The sequence below is a fragment of the Hippocampus bargibanti genome, linkage group LG07, assembly GCF_051943395.1.
Source record: "Hippocampus bargibanti isolate YZ-2025 linkage group LG07, ASM5194339v1, whole genome shotgun sequence".
Taxonomy (NCBI): Eukaryota; Metazoa; Chordata; class Actinopteri; order Syngnathiformes; family Syngnathidae; genus Hippocampus; species Hippocampus bargibanti.
The window spans coordinates 27931124-27959122 of record NC_142740.1 but is presented as its reverse complement, the minus strand read 5'-3'; the positions used below and the strand labels follow the sequence as shown (position 1 = coordinate 27959122).

The window sequence follows — 27999 nt, the reverse complement described above, 5'->3', positions numbered from 1 at the left end:
TGGGAATCACAGTCTCCCGGGACATGAAGTGGGAGGTCAACACCAACTCTATCCTGAAAAAGGCCCAACAGAGAATGTACTTCCTGAGGCTGCTAAAGAAGCATGGCCTGCCACAGGAGGTGCTGCAACATTTCTACACGGCTGTCATCCAATCCATCCTGTGTTCTTCCATCACCGTTTGGTTCGGGGCCGCCACAAAAATGGACAAAATCCGACTTCAACGGACAGTTAGGACGGCGGAAAAAATCATTGGCACCGCCCTAGCCACTCTCGAGGACTTGCACACTGCAAGAATCCGAACAAGGGCGCGGAAAATCCTACTGGACCCTCCGCACCCTGCCCACCACCTTTTCCAGCCACTCCCCTCAGGCAGGCGCTACCGATCCACGCGCACCAAATCCAGCAGACATTTAAACAGCTTCCTCCCCCAAGCCATTAACTCTTTGAACAGTAGCCCAAATTGAACCGTATAGTGCCACTTCGCAATTTTTTGATGATGATACTAGTGCAGCGTGTTCGACCGGAAACAAATTCCTTGTGTGTTCTACATACTTGGCAAACTTTCATCACTTTGCTGCTGTGAAATGTAAATTTCTCCACTGTGAGACTAATAAAGGCATATCCAATCCAATATCCAATCCAATCCAATAAAGATGATTCTGATGCTGCATGACAAAAAGTGTTCATTCCTAAGTGACATGGGTCTGGAGTTATCCGAGATTGAAATAGGGGAAAATGGACAAAAAGCATTGCAATACATATTGGTAGATATAGCGCTTTAACATCTGAAGCTGGAACAAAGCGCTAATTTCCTTGAGAGGAAGCCGTGACTCCAAAGTGGCCCGCGGCAACAAATGTCCTCTTTCATCTAGAACTGCTTCATGTCACAAAGAGTGTACAGCAAGTGCTGAACAATGAGTGACGCTCTGTTTCTATGTGTCGTCATATCATTTGTTATTATTTTTTTTGTTAATTCCGGGTTGAGTGAATGCTGGTGCGTGCGGCTGCCGCTGCTCACCCGCACAAATGAAATGTATTATTGTTATTATTATTATTATTATTAGCTATCTGGCTGGCTAGCTAGCTAGGTATCTGTTGGCTATCAATTGCTAGCTAGTTATCTTTCTATCTATTTGAGCTACTTCCGGGTTGAGTGAACGCTGGCACGTGTGGCTGCCGCTGCTCACCCGCAGAAAAAATATCCTGTGACTGTAAAGTGTCCTTGAGAGTTTTGAACGGCGCTGAGAAATGAAATGAAATATGATTATCATTATTATTAAGATGGACAAAAGGCAAATGCCGCCCTCTTGTGGAAAAGAAAAAAAAACATTGGCTCCAGCGCTTTATCGGCACCCAAGCAGGGGAAAACAAAACCCGACCAAATTGGGGAATGGCGCTCCACGTCCTATTTTTAATTCCCGAATCAATTTGTGAATGGCAGTGAATGAGTTAACAGTTGACGGCGCTCACGCCCGCGCTCTCGCCCTCGCCCGCAGCGATATTTGCAGCGGGCGTCAGCGCCAACAATGGAAATGAAAGCTGAGGACTCACCCGACAGGAAGAGGCAGAGCAGAGGAACGGCGCGAGTCATGGCGGACGGGCGAGCGGGAGTCCGAGCCGGGGGGCCGCCTTTGTGCGACTGAGCGTCTGCTGTTCCGCCCCCAGCGGAGCCGGAGAAGGGGGCGGGGCCTCCGCCGCACGGACACCGCCCCCTGCTGACGGCTGTCGGGAAGCGCACTCGGCCGCCGGACGCGGCAGGTCTTCAGCTTGGCCGCAATGCGGGTAACTTGACCGGTCGCAAACACGCCCGGACGCCCCTTGGGCAACGCGAGCGCCAATTGCTTCGGCGTGGACTGGCTAAAAACACCTCAAAACAAGTCAACAAAAACGATTTATTTCCTTCAAGAAAATAAAACTCCCCCCCCAATATATTTGAAAGGAACTATTTCAAAAAGCAGCGTCCTTTCAAAATAAAAGCGCGGGCCTGTTCTCATCACCAAAACGTGAGCGCCTCCCGTTGGAGAAACGCTTCCTTGCGCATTTCATGATGGCACTTGACCGTTTCCACCAAACAAACTTCAAAGTGGAGCGCGTCCATCTGTGAGCAAGACCTCCACCCTTATTTTGAAAGGGCCTCCTGCAACAAACAAAACATGGATGAGGTAGAAGATGGCCGCCGCGTGCTAAGCGGTCACGTGAGCCACACGTGAGGGGTCCATTCCTCAAAGTCACCCGGCAAAAAAAAGAAAACATGGCCGTCCAACTTGACTTCCTTCTCAGGCTAACGAACGGCTAGCGCAAGGCTAATCGCTCACAACGGCGTCACGCGGTTTCACGTGACGCCGTTGCAAAAAAGGGGGGAGGGGCGGGGGGTGTTCCTTGCTCCCCGAGCTGATCCCGCCATCTCAACGGCGGCCGTCATCCGTCCTTTTTTGCAGCCGCGCGTGACCTCAGAGGTCATGGCTCCGGTGAGCGCTGCCTTCAGGGCCCGTGGGACCTTCTGGAAGTTGACGCTGTTAGACTCAAGCGACTGGAAACAAACAAAAAAAGGCAAATCAGCCAATCGATATGTCATGTGACACCCGCTTTCCCTTTGCTCGCTCGCCTGCTATCGCCTGCTTGCTACGGTGAGAACCCACAACGCTATCCAATTGAACAAAGGGGCCATTTAACTCATTCACTGCTATTCACTAATTGCGCCATTCCCCAATTTGTTTGGGTTTTGTTTTTTCATGTTTGGGTGCCGATAAAGTGCTGGCCATGGCCTCCGGCAATGTTTTTCCCTTCCACAAGGGGGCAGCATTTGCCTTTTGTCCACGTTAGCGCTTTGTTCCGGCTTCAGCTAACAAAATCAATGCGTTGCGTTGTATTCTGTACAGCCGCCCCCATTTCAAGGTCAGATAACTCCAGAGCCATCTAACTGAGGAATTAACTCTTTTTTTCTGATTAAAGAAGAGAGTCTATGGTTTCTTACATGCAATTGAATGTTGATGTGGTCCTAAAAGTCCCTATTGCGTAGGTCCCGCCCGCAATTGGAGTGACAATGACAAAAACCCTGGCGCTGGAGTGGCCATTTTTTCACATTTGCGGTCACGCGTGCTATGTGGTTACGGGGCGGCGGCGTAGGCTGACCTGACGGGCAGCGTCGACGTGCCGCCGCGCTGCTCCGCCCTGCAAGGCGAACGGGAGCGTCACTCGCGGGTCACGTGACTTTGACGGACGGGCGGGGCCGCCAATACCTGAAAGCCGCAGAGGCCGCGGACCGGAGGGGCCTGCGACCTTTCAGGGCTCGCAGTTTGTCTCCCTGCGTCGGAGGCGACCGCTCATTCGCGTCGTCCTGCGTGGAGAAAAAACACCCGCGTTTTTGCCGGCGCGCCCACGAGGCGGACGTGCGCGTTTACCTCGCCCGGCGAAGGTCGTCCGGCGCCGTTCAAGGTCAGGCCCTCCACGCCGGACATCAGTTGGCCCACGTCGTCCCCGGTGACCTTTGACCCCTGCAAGCGCTGATGGTCTCCAAGCAACCAAAGCCACGTCTGCTTTCTGCCCACAAACGCACGCGCGTCAGGCCACGCCCCCGACGACCCCGACAAGAAAATAAAAATGAGCATCTTTCAAAACTCTCAAGGTCACTTTACATCTATTTGCTCTCCATTAGCTAGCTAGCTTTCTATCTATTTGAGTTACTGGTGCGTGGGGCTGCCGCTGCTCACCCACAAAAAAGACTTGATCCTGTGACCGTCAAGTGACCTTGAGAGTTTTGAAAGGCGCTTAGAAATTAAATGTATTATTATTATTATTTCCAGTCACGGGATAAGTTTTTTTGCGGGTGAGCAGTGGCGGTCACACACGCCAGCAACCAGCACGCAACCCGCACGATAGAAAGCCAGCTGGCTAGTTAATCAATAGCCAACAGATACTTAGCTAGATAGTGACTACATAGCTAGCTAGCCAGCCAGAGCTGATAGATAGCAAAAAGTTAGCAAATAGCTAGGCTCTCGTCAGGCCGCGGCCTGGAAGACCCCACCGAGAAAATACAATTGGGTTAATCGGGTTTGGTGGCGGGCGGGCGGGCGGGCGGTCCTCTCACTCCTCCAGGAAGTGCTGCTGAGGCCCGATGACGGAGCCCGGCCTGCAGACGCGGATCCAGGCGATGGCCTCGGCGGCGCTGAAGCGGTAGTGCTTGATCAGGTAGCAGCCGATCAACGTGCCCGTCCTGCCCAGGCCGGCTGCGGGCGGGCGAGGCCGGAGGGGGTGAGCGGGCGAGGGGGACGACGGCGTGCGCGGGGAGCCCGCCCTACCTTTGCAGTGCACGGCCAGGGCGCCGGCCGTGCCGTCGCACAGCGCCAGGAAGCGCCGCGTCAGGGCCTCGCCGGGCGTGCTGCCGTCCAGGAAGAACAAGTCCCAGTGGCGGAAACCGCCGGCGCTGAAGCGGGACGCCTCGTACATTTTCTTGTTCAGGCGCACCACCGCCGACACGCCGCGCTGACGGAAGTACGGGAAGTACCACTCGGGCGCGTGCAGCGGGTAACCTGACACGCACAAGCGCAACACGAGCGAGCGGCTTGATTCGCCCCAAAAGAAAGGGCGACATTTGCGTAGACTGACGGGCAACATCCCGCTTACGAGTCCAAAGTCATTCAAAATGGCATTGCAACAAACATTGAAAAGTCACTTTGTGATGATCGCATGAATAGGAATGTCTTCCTGCTCCTCGCGATTGCTCAAAATCGCCATCCAAACCATCGGAATGAAAGTCGAGATTGGCGGAGACCCGCCGGCGCTCACCGTTCTCCACTTTGCTTTTGGGATGCGGTCCGCTGAAGGCCAGCAGCTTCCCCGGGACGATCCAGTTCAGGTCGCCGTTCTCCACGCGCTAAGCAAGCGGGACGTCGGTGAGGACGAGGCGAGACGCGGCGCGGCGTGGCGTGGCGCAAACCTCGGCCTCCTACCTCGTAATGTTCGTACTCGTCCACGTCGAAAGACTCAAAGTCAAAGAAGCCGTGTTGGAGAGCCTGAAAGAGGCGGGGCAAAGACAAATCCAAATTCCAGGCGCCGTCGTAAGGGGGCCGCCGCCGATGACCCACCTTGCGGATGCCCAGCAGACAATCCAGGACGCTGAGCTTGAAGGTGCACTTCCCCAACGACGCGTCCCTGCACACACGGCGCGTCAACGCCGGCAAAACCAAACCACAAAACCGCTTGGCCCATTTCCAATTGTCTGTGAAGGCACCGGCGGGCGAGTGGGCGGGGCCTCGGCTGCTTCCAACCTCACTTTAGCTCAAGGGACAGACACACCCACGCGTGGGTGTCATGCTTTTTTGGGTATACCTGAAGGGCAGGTAGGAGGCGTTGGAACCCGACACCAAAGCTCGGTAAGCCTCTTCCGGCGTTTTCTTCAAGTAGATCATCTGAGGCGCACACCATCAAGGTCAGGGGTCAACTTGATGAAAATCATCTTGATCCATTTCATTTCTAAGTACCTTTCAAAACTCTCAAGGTCACTTTACAGTCACGGGATAAGAATTTGTTTTTCTGCCGTTGAGCGGCAGCAGCCACACGCGCCAGCGTTCACTCAACCCGGAAGTTAACTCAAATAGATAGAAGGCTAGCTAGCTAGCTAATAGATAGTTAGCTCATAGCTAGCTAACTAGATAGCTAATATCTTTCCTGACTCAAATCGCGAGCGGGCTATATTGCAAATAGATAGCTCTTTAGCTAGATATATAGCTAATAGATAGCTTGCTAGCTAACATGATTCCTGACTTGACGATTGCATTGGTTTGGATTGCATAAGTTAACTTTATCAATTGACCTCTCTCTCTCTCTATATATATATATATATAAATACAGTAGTTCATGGGCACCCCCCGAAAGTAAAAAAGCCAAACAAAACCCGACCAAATTGGGGAATGGCGCTCCACGTCCTATTTTTAATTCCCGAATCAATTTGTGAATGGCAGTGAATGAGTTAACAGTTGACGGCGCTCACGCCCGCGCTCTCGCCCTCGCCCGCAGCGATATTTGCAGCGGGCGTCAGCGCCAACAATGGAAATGAAAGCTGAGGACTCACCCGACAGGAAGAGGCAGAGCAGAGGAACGGCGCGAGTCATGGCGGACGGGCGAGCGGGAGTCCGAGCCGGGGGGCCGCCTTTGTGCGACTGAGCGTCTGCTGTTCCGCCCCCAGCGGAGCCGGAGAAGGGGGCGGGGCCTCCGCCGCACGGACACCGCCCCCTGCTGACGGCTGTCGGGAAGCGCACTCGGCCGCCGGACGCGGCAGGTCTTCAGCTTGGCCGCAATGCGGGTAACTTGACCGGTCGCAAACACGCCCGGACGCCCCTTGGGCAACGCGAGCGCCAATTGCTTCGGCGTGGACTGGCTAAAAACACCTCAAAACAAGTCAACAAAAACGATTTATTTCCTTCAAGAAAATAAAACTCCCCCCCCCCAATATATTTGAAAGGAACTATTTCAAAAAGCAGCGTCCTTTCAAAATAAAAGCGCGGGCCTGTTCTCATCACCAAAACGTGAGCGCCTCCCGTTGGAGAAACGCTTCCTTGCGCATTTCATGATGGCACTTGACCGTTTCCACCAAACAAACTTCAAAGTGGAGCGCGTCCATCTGTGAGCAAGACCTCCACCCTTATTTTGAAAGGGCCTCCTGCAACAAACAAAACATGGATGAGGTAGAAGATGGCCGCCGCGTGCTAAGCGGTCACGTGAGCCACACGGGAGGGGTCCATTCCTCAAAGTCACCCGGCAAAAAAAAGAAAACATGGCCGTCCAACTTGACTTCCTTCTCAGGCTAACGAACGGCTAGCGCAAGGCTAATCGCTCACAACGGCGTCACGCGGTTTCACGTGACGCCGTTGCAAAAAAGGGGGGAGGGGCGGGGGGTGTTCCTTGCTCCCCGAGCTGATCCCGCCATCTCAACGGCGGCCGTCATCCGTCCTTTTTTGCAGCCGCGCGTGACCTCAGAGGTCATGGCTCCGGTGAGCGCTGCCTTCAGGGCCCGTGGGACCTTCTGGAAGTTGACGCTGTTAGACTCAAGCGACTGGAAACAAACAAAAAAAGGCAAATCAGCCAATCGATATGTCATGTGACACCCGCTTTCCCTTTGCTCGCTCGCCTGCTATCGCCTGCTTGCTACGGTGAGAACCCACAACGCTATCCAATTGAACAAAGGGGCCATTTAACTCATTCACTGCTATTCACTAATTGCGCCATTCCCCAATTTGTTTGGGTTTTGTTTTTTCATGTTTGGGTGCCGATAAAGTGCTGGCCATGGCCTCCGGCAATGTTTTTCCCTTCCACAAGGGGGCAGCATTTGCCTTTTGTCCACGTTAGCGCTTTGTTCCGGCTTCAGCTAACAAAATCAATGCGTTGCGTTGTATTCTGTACAGCCGCCCCCATTTCAAGGTCAGATAACTCCAGAGCCATCTAACTGAGGAATTAACTCTTTTTTTCTGATTAAAGAAGAGAGTCTATGGTTTCTTACATGCAATTGAATGTTGATGTGGTCCTAAAAGTCCCTATTGCGTAGGTCCCGCCCGCAATTGGAGTGACAATGACAAAAACCCTGGCGCTGGAGTGGCCATTTTTTCACATTTGCGGTCACGCGTGCTATGTGGTTACGGGGCGGCGGCGTAGGCTGACCTGACGGGCAGCGTCGACGTGCCGCCGCGCTGCTCCGCCCTGCAAGGCGAACGGGAGCGTCACTCGCGGGTCACGTGACTTTGACGGACGGGCGGGGCCGCCAATACCTGAAAGCCGCAGAGGCCGCGGACCGGAGGGGCCTGCGACCTTTCAGGGCTCGCAGTTTGTCTCCCTGCGTCGGAGGCGACCGCTCATTCGCGTCGTCCTGCGTGGAGAAAAAACACCCGCGTTTTTGCCGGCGCGCCCACGAGGCGGACGTGCGCGTTTACCTCGCCCGGCGAAGGTCGTCCGGCGCCGTTCAAGGTCAGGCCCTCCACGCCGGACATCAGTTGGCCCACGTCGTCCCCGGTGACCTTTGACCCCTGCAAGCGCTGATGGTCTCCAAGCAACCAAAGCCACGTCTGCTTTCTGCCCACAAACGCACGCGCGTCAGGCCACGCCCCCGACGACCCCGACAAGAAAATAAAAATGAGCATCTTTCAAAACTCTCAAGGTCACTTTACATCTATTTGCTCTCCATTAGCTAGCTAGCTTTCTATCTATTTGAGTTACTGGTGCGTGGGGCTGCCGCTGCTCACCCACAAAAAAGACTTGATCCTGTGACCGTCAAGTGACCTTGAGAGTTTTGAAAGGCGCTTAGAAATTAAATGTATTATTATTATTATTTCCAGTCACGGGATAAGTTTTTCTGCGGGTGAGCAGTGGCGGTCACACACGCCAGTAACCAGCACGCAACCCGCACGATAGAAAGCCAGCTGGCTAGTTAATCAATAGCCAACAGATACTTAGCTAGATAGTGACTACATAGCTAGCTAGCCAGCCAGAGCTGATAGATAGCAAAAAGTTAGCAAATAGCTAGGCTCTCGTCAGGCCGCGGCCTGGAAGACCCCACCGAGAAAATACAATCGGGTTAATCGGGTTTGGTGGCGGGCGGGCGGGCGGGCGGGCGGTCCTCTCACTCCTCCAGGAAGTGCTGCTGAGGCCCGATGACGGAGCCCGGCCTGCAGACGCGGATCCAGGCGATGGCCTCGGCGGCGCTGAAGCGGTAGTGCTTGATCAGGTAGCAGCCGATCAACGTGCCCGTCCTGCCCAGGCCGGCTGCGGGCGGGCGAGGCCGGAGGGGGTGAGCGGGCGAGGGGGACGACGGCGTGCGCGGGGAGCCCGCCCTACCTTTGCAGTGCACGGCCAGGGCGCCGGCCGTGCCGTCGCACAGCGCCAGGAAGCGCCGCGTCAGGGCCTCGCCGGGCGTGCTGCCGTCCAGGAAGAACAAGTCCCAGTGGCGGAAACCGCCGGCGCTGAAGCGGGACGCCTCGTACATTTTCTTGTTCAGGCGCACCACCGCCGACACGCCGCGCTGACGGAAGTACGGGAAGTACCACTCGGGCGCGTGCAGCGGGTAACCTGACACGCACAAGCGCAACACGAGCGAGCGGCTTGATTCGCCCCAAAAGAAAGGGCGACATTTGCGTAGACTGACGGGCAACATCCCGCTTACGAGTCCAAAGTCATTCAAAATGGCATTGCAACAAACATTGAAAAGTCACTTTGTGATGATCGCATGAATAGGAATGTCTTCCTGCTCCTCGCGATTGCTCAAAATCGCCATCCAAACCATCGGAATGAAAGTCGAGATTGGCGGAGACCCGCCGGCGCTCACCGTTCTCCACTTTGCTTTTGGGATGCGGTCCGCTGAAGGCCAGCAGCTTCCCCGGGACGATCCAGTTCAGGTCGCCGTTCTCCACGCGCTAAGCAAGCGGGACGTCGGTGAGGACGAGGCGAGACGCGGCGCGGCGTGGCGTGGCGCAAACCTCGGCCTCCTACCTCGTAATGTTCGTACTCGTCCACGTCGAAAGACTCAAAGTCAAAGAAGCCGTGTTGGAGAGCCTGAAAGAGGCGGGGCAAAGACAAATCCAAATTCCAGGCGCCGTCGTAAGGGGGCCGCCGCCGATGACCCACCTTGCGGATGCCCAGCAGACAATCCAGGACGCTGAGCTTGAAGGTGCACTTCCCCAACGACGCGTCCCTGCACACACGGCGCGTCAACGCCGGCAAAACCAAACCACAAAACCGCTTGGCCCATTTCCAATTGTCTGTGAAGGCACCGGCGGGCGAGTGGGCGGGGCCTCGGCTGCTTCCAACCTCACTTTAGCTCAAGGGACAGACACACCCACGCGTGGGTGTCATGCTTTTTTGGGTATACCTGAAGGGCAGGTAGGAGGCGTTGGAACCCGACACCAAAGCTCGGTAAGCCTCTTCCGGCGTTTTCTTCAAGTAGATCATCTGAGGCGCACACCATCAAGGTCAGGGGTCAACTTGATGAAAATCATCTTGATCCATTTCATTTCTAAGTACCTTTCAAAACTCTCAAGGTCACTTTACAGTCACGGGATAAGAATTTGTTTTTCTGCCGTTGAGCGGCAGCAGCCACACGCGCCAGCGTTCACTCAACCCGGAAGTTAACTCAAATAGATAGAAGGCTAGCTAGCTAGCTAATAGATAGTTAGCTCATAGCTAGCTAACTAGATAGCTAATATCTTTCCTGACTCAAATCGCGAGCGGGCTATATTGCAAATAGATAGCTCTTTAGCTAGATATATAGCTAATAGATAGCTTGCTAGCTAACATGATTCCTGACTTGACGATTGCATTGGTTTGGATTGCATAAGTTAACTTTATCAATTGACCTCTCTCTCTCTCTATATATATATATAATAAATACAGTAGTTCATGGGCACCCCCCGAAAGTAAAAAAGCCAAAGCCGATGGCCATGAAAGGGTCTCACCGCGTAGGCGCCGATGAGCACGGCGGCGTTGGAGCGTTTCCTCTGGTCGAAGCTGCTGTAGTGCACGATTCGTTTACGGCTCAGCGTGAAGGACTGCGCACGAGCACCAAAAGAAAAGCAAAGGCCACATTTCACAACCACAACAATTGGTCAATTCAACGTCAGCGATCATCATAATAATCATCATAATAATCATCAGCAATTTGATTTCTAAGCGCCTTCCAAAACTCTCAAGGTCACTTTACAGTGAGTACAGTACAGCTAACTAGCTTTCTATCAGAGTTACTTCCGGGTTGAATCCTGTGACTGTAAAGTGACCTTGAGAGTTTTGAAAGGCGCTTATTAGAAATGAAATGGATTATTATTATTATTAAAGATGATGAAAAAATAGCATATATATATATATATATTTTTTTTTTTTAATCAAGGCGTTTAAGTCTCTCCTCCTGATGAAACACCTGAAATACAAAGAAATCAAGGCTCAAAGTGGTTTTCTTTGGAAGCCCCGAAGGAGGTTGAAAACGCTCGCCGCCTTTTGTTTGGTACTTTTGACTTGAAGATGGCGGGGCGACGGCCCACAGGCGGTCGGTGGACATTCCAACGGAGGGCGGCGGCGGCGTCGATGACGGCGGCGGCGGCGGCGACTCACCTTGAGCTTCTTGTTGAGCTTGCAGCAGTATCGGTACAACATGGCCAAGTTGAGAGGCCCAAAGTCTGCGTAGAAACTGGCCACACGCGCCACAGCGGACAAGTTAGCGCCGTGGCGCCAAGAGGTCAAAGGGGGAAGGCAGCACTCACTTCTCGTAGACAAACTCGTCGTCCGTGCAAAAGTAGTGCGTGTTGGCCGTGCTTTTGGGTTTGCTTCGGAGGGTCGCGAAATACAGACGCTCTGGCACAAAACACAACATACCATCAGAAGAATAAGAACAATACGTGCCATTTCTAAGTGCCTTTCAAAACTCAAGGTCGCTTTACAGTCACAGGATAATGTTGTTCGATGGGTGAGCAGCGGCAGCCACACACGCCAGCGTTCACTCAACCTGGAAGTAACTCAAATAGATAGAAGGCAAGATAGCTAATACAGTAGATAGCTAACTAGATAGATAGCTAATAGATTGATAGATAGCTAGATAGCCAGCTAGTTAATTCGTAAATTTTAATCCAGCATTGTTAGTGTTTTTTTGTCATTTCAAATCATGTACTAGTGGGCCTCAATCTGCAGTACATATGCAGCTAAAAGCTAGCAACCACTCATGTGACGACAATGAGGTCAAAATCTTAGCGAAAGAAAATAGATGGTTTGAAAGGGGGGTAAAAGAAGCTATTTTTATGAAAACAGCAAAACCCGTCACTAAATCGCCACGGTGGGGTGAGGTTTCAGCCAGCCGTAGGCCACAATCAGTCAGTACAATAGAAGTAGTCGGTGAGCGAACAGCAAAAAAAAATGTTTCTGACGAAGCCTCTCGGATGAGAAGCGAAACGTCCGACACCTTGAAAGGATTGGGGCTCCTCAGGCTCAACGCGGCCCTCCGAACCCAGACAGGGAACGCGGACAGGGAGCTGCTCACTCTTCAGTTTTGGGACTTTTCGGAATGGCTGCTGCTCACCCAACCCACTCGGTGGGTTCGGGTTAGCAGCAGGATTATACGATCTACTTTTGGTGAGTACACGTGGACCAGTCCCCGGCCCACGTGAGATCCAGTTGTGGTTCGGGACTCGAATGACTTTGCCGCCCGTGGGAAACTTTGCGATGGTGAGCGCAATATCGTGCCAAAATGCGCAGGCGACTTGTTGACCAGTCGGCATTTCCGTCCGAGTGACGACGAGCTTTTGCAATTCTCGGCCGAGTTATTCCAAGATTGGTTTCGATTGTGATTTACCTTTGATAAACTCTGCCCCTCCCGAGGGTTCGGCGTCGCCCTCCGTCACGCCGAACAGGGCGGACAAAAGCGGGCTGCGGGCGGCTTGGCTCATGGGGCTCCGTCTAACTGCTGGACGCTCAACTTGCCCACCGAACGACCGGCGGGCTAACGGCGGGCTAACGGCGAAGCGCGCTGCTAGCCGTCAACAAGTTGTCAACTTTGTCCTCCTCCCCCCCATCGCGTCGCTCGCAGAAACTTTGGGAGGCTTTTCGGGGGAATATTCCACATGTTTCAATCGTCGCGCATTAGCTACTTAGAACGTTAGCGGGATTAGTGACGGTGGCGGTCCCAAAACGAGATCGAGCAGGTCCCTTCTGAGACTCGTTACCCTGGCGACCGGCGCCTCGCGTCGATTGCAGCCAATCGGCGCTCGGTGCGAACCTTGCTGCCTTCGGGGTACCTGGGACAACAGCCTACTCGTCACCGCGAAAGAATACGGCTCAGGAAAACGACGCCTCCCGGACCTCAAAACCACCCAACGTTTTGGACTTTTTCATACCTTCGTTAGTTGAGCGTCTTCCACAGCTAGGCTAACGTCAGAATCAGAATCAGAATCAGAATACCTTTATTCGTCCCGCAATGGGGAAATTTGCAGCGCGTCTCGTTTCTTTTATGCCCCCGCGCAAAAAAAAAAAAAAAAAAAAAGGAAGTCGACTGTCAGGAACCGCCAGCTTGTCGATCGTGACGTCACATCAGTCGTTTGTCGGCGGCGTGACGTTATCGTTTTAAAGTCCGCGTCGCAGCAACGACGTGGGCCTCACCTGCGACCAGAGAGATCCACACGCAGTTTGCGCCCAGAGGCGAAGTGGGCCCGAGGGGCCGCGGGACGTCCCGGTCCATCCCGCCGCCGCTCCGACGACTGCCTGAGTGGCAAATTGGCGGGGTGTCGCGTGTCCTGTGCCCGCTTCTCGGATTTCCAAGGCGGGTGTGACTTTATGTCCAAGTCTAGCACTCAATTGCCGTGTCACGGAGGGAAAAATAAATATCATAATAATAATAAATAAATAATAATCCATTTCATTTCTAAGCACCTTTCAAAACTCTCAAGGTCAATTTAGTCACAGGATCAGTTTTTCTGTGGGTAAGCAGCGGCAGCCACTTGCTCCAGCGTTCACTCAACTCAAGTCACTGAAATAGATAGAAAACTAGCTAGCTAGCTACCAGATAGCTAATCGATAGCCAGCCAGCTAGCTAATAGATAGCCAGCCAACTCGCAAGCGAGCCAATAGATGGCCAGCCAGCTAGCTAGCTAGCTAATAGATAGCTTGCTAACAGCGGTTTTGTCAACCTAAAGTGGCTTTATTTGTTGTTTATTCGTCCATTTGATTTCTAAGCGCCTTTGAAAACTCTCAAGGTCACTTTACAGTCAGAGGATAAGTTTTTCTGTGGGTGAGCAGCGGCAGCCACACGCCAGGATTCACTCACCCCGGAATAAATATTTTATTGTATTTGAATTACATTGTAATTAATTTTTTACCAATTTTAATGAAAATGTAATGAAAATCTTAATTTAATTGTAATTGTAATTTTACATCTATTTTTATTTCATTTTTTTCATTGTATTTTATTTTAATGGAATACTAATTACATTTTTATTCAATGTGAATTCATTTTTAATTCAATTTCAATTCAATTTTAACGTAATTAAAATGTAATTTTACTTTAATTTTCCTTTTATTTTAATTTGACTGTCATTTTAATCCAATTTTAATTGAATTTAATTCTAATGTAATTCTAATTGTGATTTAATTGTAATTAAATTGTAATTTAATTTTCATGTAATTCTTTTTTTTAATGTAATGTATTTTTTATTGTTAATGTTAAGCAGATTCCTTACTTACAGACAGTGTATTGTCGGTGTTCAAATACCTGACATGTTTCGGCGACTACTTCCGCCTATTTTTTATTGTATTTTATTTTCATTGTTATTGAATTTTAATTGAATGAAATGTCACTTTTTCTACTTTTTTTATTTATTGACACACATACGATCTTTGAAATAATAATAATAATAATAATAATAATAATAATAATCAATAAATCCCAGCATCAATTCAATTGGGTTTGGGATCGCGCCAACGAACAAGAGCACTTTTCTTCCTCAACAAGAAGACAGGATGACACTTTATTCGTTTGTTGATGGCTCGTGAAGTGAACATGGGGGTCGGGGGGTCAGGGGTCGCGCATGAGCCTCATGCGGTCACGTGCAGCGGGTTCGGGTTGCGGACGCCGCAGCCGTGACATTCGATGATGTGCGTGACGTTGGGCGTGTCCACGCATTTTGTGATTGTGAACTTTGCCTGCAAAAACAAGGTAGAAGATTGTCTGTGGGTGAGCAGCGGCAGCCACACGCGCCAGCGTTCACTCAACCCGGAAGTAACTCAAATAGATAGAAAGCCAGCTAGTAATGTTTGTACATATTCATGAAAGATGGACACAGACGGCTCAACAAGAGTAAAAAGGGGTCATGGCCCAACGTGACCTCTGACCTCAGTCATCCGCTGGGCCACGTGGATGGCGGTCCGCGTGTGGCAGGTGACCTCACCCGTCCGGATCCGAGACGTCCCATTGGCCAGCGCCATGAAGACGATGAGCTGAAAGAGACAACCAGTCAACGGGCGCCCACCTGGCGGATTGATCAGCGTTATGCTAATAATCATCATCATCATCATCATACATTCCATTTATCAGCGCCTTTCAAAACTCTCAAGGTCACTTTACAGTCAGTTTCTCTGTGGATGAGCAGCGGCAGCCACACGCGCCAGCGTTCACTCAACCCAGAAGTAACTCAAATAGATCAAGTCAGCTGGCTATCTAATAGATAACTAATAGCTAGCCAGTTAGACAGCTAATAGATAGCTAGCTAGGTAGCCAGCAAGGGCGACCCCATTCAACCAGGAATAACTCAAATAGATCAAGTTAGCTAGCTAGCTAATAGATGACTAATAGATAGCTAGCTAGCTAGACAGCCAATAATAAATGAGGTCACCGTTGCTGGCTACCTCGCTAGCTAGCTATTTGCTATCTATTAGCTAGCTAGCTAGCTAACTTGATGTTGCGCATTGTCTCCGAAAAAACGGGTCACCGTTGCTGGCTACCTAGCTAGCTATCTATTTGCTATCTATTAGCTGTCTAACTAGCTATCTATCAGTTATCTATTAGCTAGCTAGCTAATTTCACCATTGTGGGATGAATAAAGGTTTTCTGATTCTGATAACTTGATTTATTTGATAATAATAATAATCCATTTCATTTCAAAGCGCCTTTCAAAATTCTCAAGAACACTTTGCAATCACAGGATATTTTTTTCTGCGGGTGAGCAGCGGCAGCCACACGCGCCAGCGTTCATTCAACCAGGAAGCATTTGAGTTATTCCCGGTTGAACGGGGTCACCGTTGCTGGCCTAGCTATTTGCTATCTATTAGCTGTCAAACCAGCTAGCTAGCTTTCTATTAGTTATCTATTAGCTAGCTAGCTAACTTGATCTATTTGAGTTATTCCCGGTTGAACGGGGTCACCGTTGCTGGCTACCTCGCTAGCTATCTAGTTGTTATCTATTGAGCTTGGCCACCATTGGCCGAGGCCTCCGTCCGAATGGGCGACGGTGACGGCGTGCCGCTCACCTGATCCTGGAGGAATTCGTCCACGCAGCCGTCGTGGCGAAGGTTGCGCAGCAGCATGTCGGCCGCCTCCGCGCCGATTTGGTCAGCGCGCACGCCTGCAAGACGCAAAAGGCGGTCAGGAGGATGTCGCCGTCGCCGCACCTGTCCGACGCCGCCGCCCGTCACCTTTCTTGCCCAACGCCGAGCCGGCAAACAAACAGCCGCCGCTCGACTCCGCGATGATTCTGAAAACAAACACCTGAAATGTTTCTCAGGCTCTTCCTTCGTTTGGTGCGTCACATGAGATGTTTTTCTGCGGGTGAGCAGCGGCAGCCACATGCGCCAGCGTTCACTAAAACCGGAGGTAAGTCAAATAGATAGAAAACTAGCTATCTAGCTAATAGATAGCCAATAGATAGCTAGCTAGATAGTGAATAGATAGCTAGCCAGCCAGCCAGAGCTAATAAATAGCAAATAACTAGCAAATGATACTTTTCTTTGGACTGTAAACCATGCCAAGCTAGCTCGCCAGCTAATAGATAGCTAAAAGCTAGCTAGATAGATAGCCATCTAGATAGTAAATAGAGAGCTAGCTAGCCAGCTAAGAGCTAGATAGTCAGCTTGATAGTAAACAGAGAGCCGGCTAGCCAGCTAATAAATAGCTAATAGCTAGCTAGATAGCCAGCTAGATAGTAAAAAGAGAGCTAGCTAGCCAGCTAAGAGCTAGATAGATAGCCAGCTTGATAGTAAATAGAGAGCTTCTGTCATTGTCACTCCAATTCCAGGACCCACACAATGTTGACTCTTATGAAGACATCAACATTCAATGCGTCATAAGAAAACTTAGACTTTCTTCTTTCTTAAAAAATAAAGAATTCATTCCTAAATGATTTGGCTCTGGAGTTATATGAGCTCGAAATGAGGGCAGCCGTCCAAAATACAATCCATATCCATATTTAGTGAGCGCTTTAACAGCAGCTGAAGCTGGAACAAAGCGGCAACATGGACAAACGTTTGGTGGAGAGTTGTGTTTTGCGGGGACCTGGGAGCGGATTGTTCTCATTTTGGTGCTTTCCTGTGGGAGGTTGATGTTTGGAGGACGCACTTTTCGCCTTGCACACGCTTTCTGGGAACCAATTAAGTATCACTGTTATTTTTTTCCCTAAATCACTCTCATGTGAACATACCACCAAATTAGTGACATTTTAGGAAATGCATTATGACTGTATCCATTAGCTAGCCAGCTAGCTTTCTATCTATTTGAGTTACTTTTGGGTTGAGTGAACGCTGGCGCGTGTGGCTGCCACTACACACCCACAGAAAAGCTTATCCTATGACTGTAAAGTGACCTTGAGAGTTTTGAAAGGCGCTTAGAAATCAAATGGATTATTATTATTATTATTATTAAAAGGAAAATCATGCCCCCTTGTGGAAGGGAAAAACATTGCCAGAGGTCTGACCAAGTGCTTTATCGGCACCCAAGCATGAAAAAAAAACCAAAAGGCGCATAAATTGGGGAATGGCGCTCCGAGCTGTCGGCTATCTTGCTAACTATTAGCTATCCATTAGGTAGCTGTCTGGCTGTAAGCTGTCTAGCAGTTGGCTATCTATTCGCTATTTATTTGCTACCCATTAGCTAGCTAGCTATCTAGCGATTAGCTGTATAGCTGACTGGCTGTAAGCTGTCTAGCTGTTGGCTATCTGGCTATCTATTAGCTATTTATTTGCTATCCATTAGCTAGCTAGCGGCGGCCCAGTCGTCGAGTGGTTAGCACATCGGCTTCACAGTGCAGAGGTCGCCGGTTGGCGTCCCGGTCCGGCCTCCCTGTGTGGAGTATGCATGTTCTCCCCGGACCCGCGTGGGTTTTCTCTGGGTCCTCCGGTTTCCTCCCACACTCCAAAAACATGCATGGCAGGCAGATTGACCACTCCAAATTGTCCCGAGGTGTGAGTGTGAGAGTTGTATGTCTTTGTGTGCCCTGCGATTGGCTGGCAACCAATTCAGGGTGTCTCCCGCCTCGTGCCCGAAGACAGCTGAGATAGGCACCCTAATGAGGAAGAAGCGCTATGGAAAATGGATGGATGGATAGCTAGCTTTCTATCAATTTGAGTTACTTCTGGGTTGAGCGAACGCTGGCGCGTGTGGCTGTCGCTACTCACCCACAGAAAAGCTTATCCTATGACTCTCGATGAGAAGGTTTCTTCAGCCGTCATCTGTACAAATTTGAAGGTTTCGGACGTTTCGCCTCCTATCCAAGAGGCTTCGTTAGCGAACTAAAGTCTGACTGGTCGTATCGGCCCTATTTATATATCCCTAATGTCCAGACATGGCGGCGTCGGACACAGCTACGATAGATCCCTACTCTCAGGTTGGGGGGGCAGAGGACCCCTCCCTGCGGCCCCACTGATTGTTCCTACATTCCTGACTAACGACTGGCCTATTTCCCCCACTCCCACCGGTATCACCTCATCGGCATTACGAAGGTTGCCTAAGCTGTTTTGCCTAAGCAGGCTATTGTACGAACGATCCAAATTGAACCTCACCCCACCAGACCGCTTTAATGAAGGATTTTGTTGTTTTATAAGAATGGCTTCTTTTACCCCCCTTTCAAACCATCTATGTTCTTTCGCTAAGATTTTAACCTCATTGTCTGGCTTTTAGGTGCAGATGTACTGCCGATTGAGGTCCACTTGTATTATCCCTGCGATGTTGATAAAGTCTTTTTTGGAGAATTTGTTGAGTCTCCCCAATGTACTGCTCTTTACAATTTTCATTCTTACAATGTATGGAATAAACTACATGACTTTGTTTTTCATTTGGTAGCCTATCTTTTGGATGCACTAATTTTTGCCTTAACGTGTTTATCGGTTTGAAATAAGTGGGAATTTTATGTTGCCAAAGGACTCTTTGTAATTTTTCAGAAACTCCTGCAATGTACGGTACTGCTACTCCTCTCCTTTTTGTATCTTGAGAATTATTGGTTTCGTTCGCTATTCTTTCTTTCTGACATTTGTTGAATGACCACTGAGGGTACCCACAGTTAGGGAGTGCTCTCCTGATATGTTTTGACTCCTTTTCTCTACCTTCAATGCTAGTTGGTATTAGTTTAACCCTATGCTGCAGGGTTCTGATAACTCCTAGTTTGTGTTGTAAAGGGTGGTTAGAGTCAAAAAGTAAGTATTGGTCAGTGTGCGTAACCTTCCTAAAGACTTCTGTTTTTAGCGCTCTGTCCTCTTTTATAATGACTCTACAATCCAAGAAGGCGAGTTGGTTCTCTTGAATGTCCTCACGAGTAAATTTAATGTTGAAGTCTACAGAGTTGAGGTGATCTGTGAAGGATTGAATTTCTTGTTTCTTAATTATGACAAAAGTATCGTCCATATATCTAAACCAGTGTCTAGGTTTTGTCCCCGGGAAGGATGTGAGGGCCTGTTTCTCCATCTCTTCCATGTAAAGATTAGCCACTATGGGTGAAACTGGTGAGCCCATAGCACAACCATGAATTTGTTTATAAACTTTTTCCCGAAATTGAAAATACGTAGTATTAAGGCAGATTTCTAATAATTGGCAGATGTGATCCGCTTTAAGTTTGGTTCTTTCATGCAGAGAAACATCCGCCAGCAGCCTCGTCCTCACCACTGAGACTGCTGCTGGGGTTGGGACAGATGTCAAGAGAGAAGTCACATCGTATGATGCCAAAGTTTCCTCAGGTTCCAATATGAGGTCTTTGATCCTCTCTACAAACCCTGTGGTGTTCTCTACGTGATATTCTGTCTTACCAACCAACGGAGCTAAAATAGTTTTTAAATATTTGGCTACATTATATATTATATATATACATTATATATTATATATACATTATATATACAGTAAAGTCTCGTTATATCGATATCGGATATATCGATAGTCCCGGTTATATCGATATTTTTTCGGACTCCCTTGAATATCGATATAACGAGACTTTACTGTATATATATATATATATATATATATATATATATATATATATATATATATATATATATATATATATATATATATATATATATATATATATATATATATATATATATATGGGGCTGATACGACCAGTCAGACTTTAGTTCGCTGACGAAGCCTCTTGGATAGGAGGCGAAACGTCCGAAACCTTCAAAATTGTACAGATGACGGCTGAAAAAACCTTCTCATCGATGGACCACTCCTGTACGACTGAGAGCTTACACAGACGTTATCCTATGACTGTAAAGTGACCTTGAGAGTTTTGAAAGCGCTTAGAAATAAATTGGATTATTCATTGAAAATATGAGCGCCATTTGTTTGCCTTTTGTTTTTTCTTGCGGGGGTGCCGATAAAGTGCTGGTCAGACCTTTGGCAGTGTTTTTTTCCTTCCACAAGGGGGCAGCATTTGCCTTTTAATAATAATCATAATAATCCATTTGATTTCTAAGCGCCTTTCAAAACTCTCAAGGTCACGTTACATTGACAGGATCAGTTTTTCTGTGGGTGAGCAGCGGCAGCCGCACCGAATGACTTACATGATCCCGCTGGCGTTTCCGCAGGCTTTGTCCTCCTGCACCGCTTCAATGTCGACGCGGACTTCCCGGACTTGTCGGCGGACGACGCGCGCGGCGGCCGCCGCCATGTCTTTGGCCAGCTGGGTGAGAAAATGGCGCGGCTTTGAACCCCGATGGCGCGGCGGCCAGCGTCAGCGGTGCTACCTTGAAGGGCAGGACGCCGGCGACGTAGGCCCGGCCGCGGATGTTGCAGATGGCGCCTCTCTCCAGCAACGTGAGCGGCTGCAGCTCTTGGACGGCGCCCACCGTCGCCGTCACCTCCCCGCCGCCCTTCGGATAAAAGCCTCTGCACACACAACACAACACAACACAAAATACAGTGATTGAAGGCCCCAACAGTACAACATCATCTGCAAAAAGCAGAGATGTTATACTGAGGCCACCAAAACGGAAACCTTCAACGCTTCGGCTGCGCCTAGAAATTCTGTCCAAAAAGGTTATGAACAGAATCGGTGACAAAGGGCAGCCTTGGCGGAGCCAAACCCTCACTGGAAACGATTCCGACTTATTGCCGGCAATGCGAACCAGACTCTGACGTCGGTCGTATAGGGACCGAACGGCCTGTATCAGGCTCTCCTGTACCCCATATTCCCGAAGCAACCCCCACAGAACTCCACGAGGGACACGGTCAAACGCTTTCTCCAAATCCACAAAGCACATGTAGACTGGTTGGGCGAATTCCCATGCGCCCTCGAGGACCCTGCTAAGGGTGTAGAGCTGGTCCACTGTTCCGCGGCCGGGACGAAAACCACACTGTTCCTCCTCAATCTGAGGCTCGACTTTCCGACGGACCCGCCCCTCTAGGACCCCTGAATAGACCTTTCCAGGGAGGCTGAGGAGTGTGATCCCTCTATAGTTGGAACACACCCTCTGGTCCCCCTTTTTTGAAAGGGGGACCACCACCCCGGTCTGCCAATCCAGAGGCACTCTCCCCGATGACCACGCAATGTTGCAGAGGCGTGTCAGCCAGGACAGCCCCACAACATCCAGAGCCTTTAGGAACTCCGGTCGGATCTCATCCACCCCCGGGGCCTCGCCACCGAGGAGCTTTTTAACCACCTCGGTGACTTCAGTCACAAGGATCGGAGGGCCCACCTCGGAGTCCCCAGACACTGCTTCCTCCAAGGAAGGCGTTTTGGTGGAGTTGAGGAGGTCTTCGAAGTACTCTGCCCACCGGTTCACGACGTCTCGAGTCGAGGTCAGCAGCGCCCCACTCTCACTGTACACAGTGTTAGTGGTGCACTGCTTTCCCCTCCTGAGACGCCGGATGGTGGACCAGAATTCCCTCGAAGCGGTCCGTAAGTCGGCTTCCATGACCTCACCGAACTCTTCCCATGCTTCCCATGGCGACCACCGAGGCTGCATTCCGCTTGGCTAGTAGATACGTGTCAGCTGTCTCAGGAGTCGCACAGGCTATATAAGCCCGGTAGGACTCCTTCTTCAGCTTTACGGCATCCCTTACTACTGGTGTCCACCAGCGAGTACGGGGGTTGCCGCCACGACAGGCACCAACCACCTTACGGCCACAACTCTGATTTGCCGCCTCAGCAAGGGAGGTACGGAACATGGTCCATTCGGACTCAATGTCCCCCACCTCCCCCGGGACATGTGTATAGTTCTGCCGGAGGTGGGAGTTGAAACTCCTTCTGACAGGGGATTCTGCCAGACGTTCCCAACAAACCCTCACAACACGTTTGGGTCTTCCAGATCAGACTGGCATCTTCCCCCACCAACGGAGCCTACTCAACACCAGGTGGTGATCAGTTGACAGCTCCGCCCCTCTCTTCACTCGAGTGTCCAAAACATGAGGCCGCAAATCCGATGATACAACTATAAAGTCTATCATCGAACTGCGACCAAGGGTGTCCTGGTGCCACGTGCACAAATGGACACCCTTATGTTTGAATAAAGTGTTTGTTATAGACAATCCGTGTCGAGCACAGAAGTCCAATAACAAGACACCACTCCTGTTCTGATCGGGGGGGCCATTCCTCCCAATCACGCCCTTCCAGGTCCCACTGTCATTGCCCACATGAGCATTGAAATCGCCCAGCAGAACAAGGGAGTCCCCAGGGGGAGCGCTCTCCAGCACACCCCCGAAGGTCTCCAAAAAGGATGGGTACACTGAACTGCTGTTTGGTGCATATGCACAGACAACAGTCAGAACCCGTCCCCCCACCTGAAGGCGGAGGGAAGCAACCCTTTCGTCTACTGGGGTGAATCCCAATGTACAGGCGGCGAGTCGGGGGGCAATAAGTATGCCGACACCTGCTCTACGCCTCTCACCGTGGGCAACTCCAGAGTGGAAGAGAGTCCAACGCCTCTCGAGAGGGCTGGTACAGGAACCCAGGCTGTGTGTGGAGGCAAGCCCAACTATGTCTAGTCGGAACTTTTCAACCTCGTGCACCAGCTCGGGCTCCTTCCCTGTAAGAGAGGTGACATTCCACGTCCCCAGAGCTAGCTTCTGCAGTCGAGGGTCGGACCGCCAGGGTCCCCGCCTTTGGCTGCTGCCCAGCTCACATTGCACCCGACCCCTCTGGCCCCTCCCATGGGTGGTGAGCCCTTGAGAAGGGGGACCCACGTTTCCTCTTCGGGCTGAGCCCGACCGGGCCCCATGGGTGTAGGCCCGGCCACCAGGCGCTCGCCAACGAGCCCCATCTCCAGGCCTGGCTCCAGAGAGAGGCCCCGGTGACCCGCGTCCGGGCAAGGGAAAACCGAATCCATTTCTCTTTTTCATCATATGGGGTCTTCTGAGTAGTACTTTGTCTGGTCCCTCACCCAGGACCTGTTTGCCATGGGTGACCCTACCAGGGGCGTAAAGCCCCAGACAACCTAGCTCCGAGGATCATTGGGACAAACAAACCCCTCCACCACGGTAAGGTGACGACTCATGGAGGGGGATTGTGATTATGATTATTATTATGATGATGATGATGATTCTGAAAGGGCTGCAAATGGAGAGCGGCGCCGAGCGACCACGGCGTGATCAATCCTCTGCGCCCGCGCACCTCATTTTGATGTCGCAGTCAAAGAGGACCCCAAACTTCTCCACGATGGGCTTGAAGACCTGCAGAGGAAACGGGAGCAGGTTGGAGGTCCGGCAAGGCGTGCCAGGTTGCAGGTTCAATTGCCTCCCGCAACAGCTGACGAAGATGGCGCAGACGCCGACCTGGAGGGTGTAATCGATTGGCGGCGCCATGTCGGCATTGGTTCCTCCTCGAAGGCGCAAGATGGAGGCGGCGTCTCCATAGAGAGCGCAAGGCAGCGCCACCTGCAGTAAAAGACACACACTCCTGACACACACACACACGCACGTGTGTACATGAGTACACAATGAGGATTTTCACACGCGTGGCTATGAACACGTTACTGGCGCGGCCGGTCACCCTGCCGTGTGCGTGTCCGCCAAATAATTTCCAGCTCGAATCTTTCGGGGCGTCAAGCCGATTTCCGTGGAAGCGACGGCGTCGCCCCGCAAGACGCCGTCGCACATCTCCGACACCAGACGAAGGCCGCTCAGGTGCTGAGGCCTGCGCGACACAAACACAAGGCAAAACCAAACATGCTGCTGGGGTTTTTTTTTTTCCACTCAAAACGCCTTACGATACATGCTTGTTTTTTGGGGGCTAAAAACGCCTTACTATAGTATACAGGGTCTTAAAATGAAATGTATTATGATGATGATTATTGTAACACAGGACACAAAATGGGTGCAGCGCTCACACCTCGTCAAAGCTTTCGCTACATGCGAGCGACTCGTTGCGCCATTTCAGGGCTGGACGCCGTCCACTCTGCGGTCACTTCATTAGGGAATTTTGCCAGACATGTTTTGGGGAGAGGGCGCGGGGGGGGGGGGGGGTTGTCTGATGCGGACATGAACCCGCTGCAGTCTGGATTCCTCCAGGCCAGCAAGTAGTCAGGATCAACCCTCCCCCTCACAAAAATGCACTTCCGGATCAATGAGTGGAAAGCAGTTCTTGGCCACCCACCAAAACTCAAATCCTACCCGACAGGTAGGTCTTCACAAAGTCCAACCCCAGAGTCCAATACGAAAGTCCAAACCCAAAGTCCAACCCCAGAGTCCAACTTGAGAGTCCCATTTTATTTGTTGCTTTCTTTTGACTCTGAGGTCGTCGTCGTTGTTGTTTGTGTCCCCGAGTTAGTCAGACGATGGACTTGTGTGTCTATTGTCCCAACCTGAGTCCCGGGGTGCTCCGGCCGGCTCGGACTTTGGCGATCGTGACCGACTTGCGGCCAATGCAGCTGAGGGCCGCCGCCACTCTCAAGATTTGGCCCCCCTACCAGACAAAAGAGGGCCAATAAGAGACAGCGGACAAGACAAGACAAGACAGCGGACAGGACAGGACGGGACGCCGCTAAGTCAGGAACCAACAAGTAGGTACGCTACAGTCAGCTCTATTCCATTATCGCCATTCTTTTTGTCCAGTGAAGTGAGCGTAAAGAGTTTGGTGGTTCTCTTTATTTGTAAGTAGGTTTGTTGTCAGATCTCCCCAGGCAGGTGACGCGCAGAGCTTGATCGTGGCGTGGAGTTGACCAAGTCGTGCCGTGATGTCCGTCCGACGCCCGGCGTGAGCGGGGCTTTGCAAGTCTCTTTGAGTCTGTGAGTCCGAGATGAGTCTGAGATGATTCTGCCCCGTGGTTCGCCCAATTTCTCTGTCCCGCGACAGCTCCTTTTATACCATTTTCAAGCGTGTGCTATGCGTCAGGGTGAGACGCACATCAAGGAGATCAAGGAATTGAAAGACATGAAAGGGTTGAAAGGCGCACTTCAAAATCATACACACGTGTGACGCCACAAGCGCACTCTGTACTCGCAGCAATATATCATTGCATTTTTGTGTAGTGCGTCATTGTTTTTGGTGGCATTTTACAACCTATGCAGCTTATGATGACATATTACAAATGTTTCCCTCCATGCTGGTTCTTCAAATTACAAGAAACGGGGGAAAATGCATTAAAGCTCTTTTTTTTTCTAAACTACAGTTTATCATGGTGAGGAGTAAGTTGTATTTTTACAACTCATAGAAGTGGTAGAATTCATCTTTTGCTCCATAAGTTCCAAGTTTCAAGCAAAAAGAAGCATTAGCATCTATATTTCCAGAGCTGGCAATTTTCGTTCCTCGTATTCAGTGACAGCCATTTTGGATTTCTGAAGAAAATCTGCCTGCAATCCATCGTTGATATTTGCTCGTTTATATTTTGAATGGTACCTTACTCGTTAAGATCTGCCAAAAATTAAGAAAGTTACGGTCGTTTAAACTGTAATAAGGAACTCACTCACAGATATTCAGTGTTTTAAGTGTGTCATTACAGGCAGAAAATCCCCCCATATTTTGAAATTTACGTATTTCCTTATTATTTGTCATCGAAGAATCATCTATCCATCATTTGAAAGCGATTGAAATGCACTTTAAAATGGTGTTAGAAAATGTGTGATGAATTCTCATTGAAAGATGTTGTCAGACGGCTCCAACAAGCGTGTTGACTTACGCCCTCCAAGAAACTGCCGTCGAGTTCCACCGGCGGCACGTCCATCTTGGCTCCAATTCAGGTGCTTCTTGTTTTTCGATGGGTGTCTCCACTTGAGCGGGCGTTCGCGAGGCCGCTGTGGTGGAGGAGGAGCCTTTCTTGTTGGCGGAAGCTGCCGCCGTTTCTTCGTTGACGTTCCTCAACTGATCGTCACCGCCGCCAAACGGCGAGGAGTGGAACGCCACCCTCGCCCCCCAATCTTCCCAAAAACGCTTCAAGCCCATTTTCAACAACAACAACAACAACAACAACAACAACAACAACAACAACAACAACAACAACAATAATAATAATAATAATAATAATACATTTGATTCTAAGCGCCTTTCAAAACTCTCAAGGTCACAGAATAAGTTTTTCTGTGGGTGAGCAGCGGCAACCACACGCGCCAGCGTTCACTCAACCCAACCCAGAAGTAACTCAAATAGATAGAAAGCTAGCTAGATAGCTATATAGCTACTACATAGCTAGCTAGATAGCCGGCCAGGGAGCTAGATAGCAAATAGCTAGCTAGCGAGAAGCCAGCTAGATAGCTGGATAGTGAGGTAAATCTTCTTCTTTTCCTTTTTGACTGAAAAAAAGAAAGGAGCATGTATAGAAAGGCATTTTTGGGAAGCTAACGCCCTCAATGGACGCGCCGGGTGTCAACCCGCATTGCAGCAAATGACTTTCAAATTACCGCCGTGTCATTCAAAAGTGATTCGGTCGTTGATCGGCAGCGCTTTCATGTCGTCGTCAGCCTTTTCTATTGTGCCGATTTATCGATGACCAGGGTAGCCCAAATGAACAGCCCTGCCTGCTAAAGTTTTGTGCATGTTTGGAACAACCTACCTTGGTGAACAAATCTTGTCAGTTGCGAATATCAGTCCATGAAAAATGCGTTCAAAGCTCACAAACAAGCACAACCAACGTCACTTTTTTGTTTCCTAACTGACATCAGAAAAACGTTTTATAGCATCTAAAATAGCCAAAACACGCAGGATGATAGTTTTAGTCAAATGCAAAACACCAATAAAATCAGTTCTTAAAATGTGCAAAAAAATGGAGCTGCCAAAAGATGCCAAAGAGCAGCAACAAAAACAATGCTTTGAAAATTCCTTTCTTGATCAATCTCAATATCATCTTGAAGTGCATGACCAAGTTATTTGTAAAGTTTTGTGCCGTTGTAGAATCATTTGGATCCGTTGCAATGCATATATATGCGTGAATGATCAAAGTCAATTGCATATGTGTTCATGCAACAAAATGTTTAAAAAAAAAATGACGTGACTGTAAAGTGTCCTTGAGAGTTTTGAAAGGCGCTTAGAAATGACATGGATTATTATTATTATGATGATGATTTTTTTTTTTTAATTAAAAGGAATGTTCATGAAATGTCATCACTTCCCTCCTGCGCTTGTGCTTCTTCACACCAAAACTAATGAAAGACATGCTATTGTGTTGATTTATAGCATGTACGGTGTGGTCCGGCCCACTTGACATCTACCGAGGCCATATGTGGCCCACCATGTCAAAGGACTTTGACACCCCTGATGTGTACCGATATGTGCTATAAATTCCAGTTCTTGCCCCTGGAAAGTTTGCCTTCTTTCAAACTAACCTGAATTTGGTAGACTACAAAGTTTCATGGCATGTTTTCAAACAGATTGGATGCGGAAGGACACATGGTACACGGCACATCTGCGTATTTGTCGAGAAAGGCATTCCTTTCATCACTTTGCTGCTGTGACGCGTCCAATTCTCCACTGCCGGGCTAAGAAAGGCCAATCCAATCCAATCCACGTCTCGAATCGCTAGCTATTAGCCATCTATTGGCTACGTGTGTGTGTGTGTAAGATCTCAGCCGTCCGTACGGGAGTGGTCCATCAACGAGAAGGTTTTGATGACAAAGATGACGGCTGAAGAAACCTTCTC

General features: G+C 50.0%; 3 protein-coding genes across 7 annotated transcripts; all 3 read right to left on the bottom strand.

The window, feature by feature from the left end:
- Window positions 1–1893: 1893 nt before the first annotated feature.
- LOC148896096 (dual specificity protein phosphatase CDC14AB-like) lies at window positions 1894–5408 on the bottom strand. The gene is made up of 10 exons (XM_089001829.1): window positions 5329–5408; window positions 5085–5151; window positions 4950–5012; window positions 4786–4873; window positions 4299–4529; window positions 4088–4226; window positions 3402–3540; window positions 3240–3337; window positions 3133–3171; window positions 1894–2530 (listed from the first exon to the last, which is right to left on the bottom strand). The coding sequence occupies exons 1-10, from the start codon at window positions 5406–5408 to the stop codon at window positions 2482–2484; spliced, it is 993 nt and encodes a 330-aa protein (XP_088857955.1). The 3' UTR covers window positions 1894–2481.
- A 646-nt stretch (window positions 5409–6054) lies between these two features.
- Window positions 6055–12864, bottom strand: cdc14ab (cell division cycle 14Ab). Of its 3 annotated transcripts, XR_016115623.1 has the most exons (14): window positions 12317–12857; window positions 11235–11325; window positions 11086–11161; window positions 10437–10529; window positions 9854–9933; window positions 9610–9676; window positions 9475–9537; window positions 9311–9398; window positions 8613–9054; window positions 7923–8061; window positions 7761–7858; window positions 7654–7692; window positions 6519–7051; window positions 6060–6386 (listed from the first exon to the last, which is right to left on the bottom strand). XR_016115623.1 is itself a non-coding variant. In XM_089001499.1 (13 exons), the coding sequence occupies exons 1-13, from the start codon at window positions 12408–12410 to the stop codon at window positions 7003–7005; spliced, it is 1419 nt and encodes a 472-aa protein (XP_088857625.1). In that variant the 5' UTR covers window positions 12411–12857; the 3' UTR covers window positions 6059–7002. The 3 variants fall into 3 exon arrangements, 2 of the variants coding, with proteins under 2 accessions (XP_088857626.1, XP_088857625.1); XM_089001499.1 differs by having other exon boundaries at window positions 6059–7051; XM_089001500.1 differs by lacking the exon at window positions 7654–7692 and having other exon boundaries at window positions 6055–7051; window positions 12317–12864.
- Window positions 12865–14470: 1606 nt separating this feature from the next.
- rtca (RNA 3'-terminal phosphate cyclase) lies at window positions 14471–26204 on the bottom strand. Of its 3 annotated transcripts, none has more exons than XM_089001463.1 (11): window positions 26047–26204; window positions 24733–24833; window positions 23922–24065; window positions 23705–23828; window positions 23544–23602; window positions 20680–20821; window positions 20497–20615; window positions 16147–16312; window positions 15982–16076; window positions 14848–14952; window positions 14471–14658 (listed from the first exon to the last, which is right to left on the bottom strand). In XM_089001463.1, exons 1-10 carry the CDS (start codon window positions 26089–26091, stop codon window positions 14853–14855), a joined length of 1095 nt encoding a protein of 364 aa, XP_088857589.1. In that variant the 5' UTR covers window positions 26092–26204; the 3' UTR covers window positions 14471–14658; window positions 14848–14852. The 3 variants fall into 3 exon arrangements, with proteins under 3 accessions (XP_088857589.1, XP_088857588.1, XP_088857590.1); XM_089001462.1 differs by having other exon boundaries at window positions 16147–16205; XM_089001464.1 differs by lacking the exons at window positions 23922–24065; window positions 24733–24833 and having other exon boundaries at window positions 16147–16205; window positions 23705–23806; window positions 26047–26202.
- Window positions 26205–27999: the final 1795 nt, after the last annotated feature.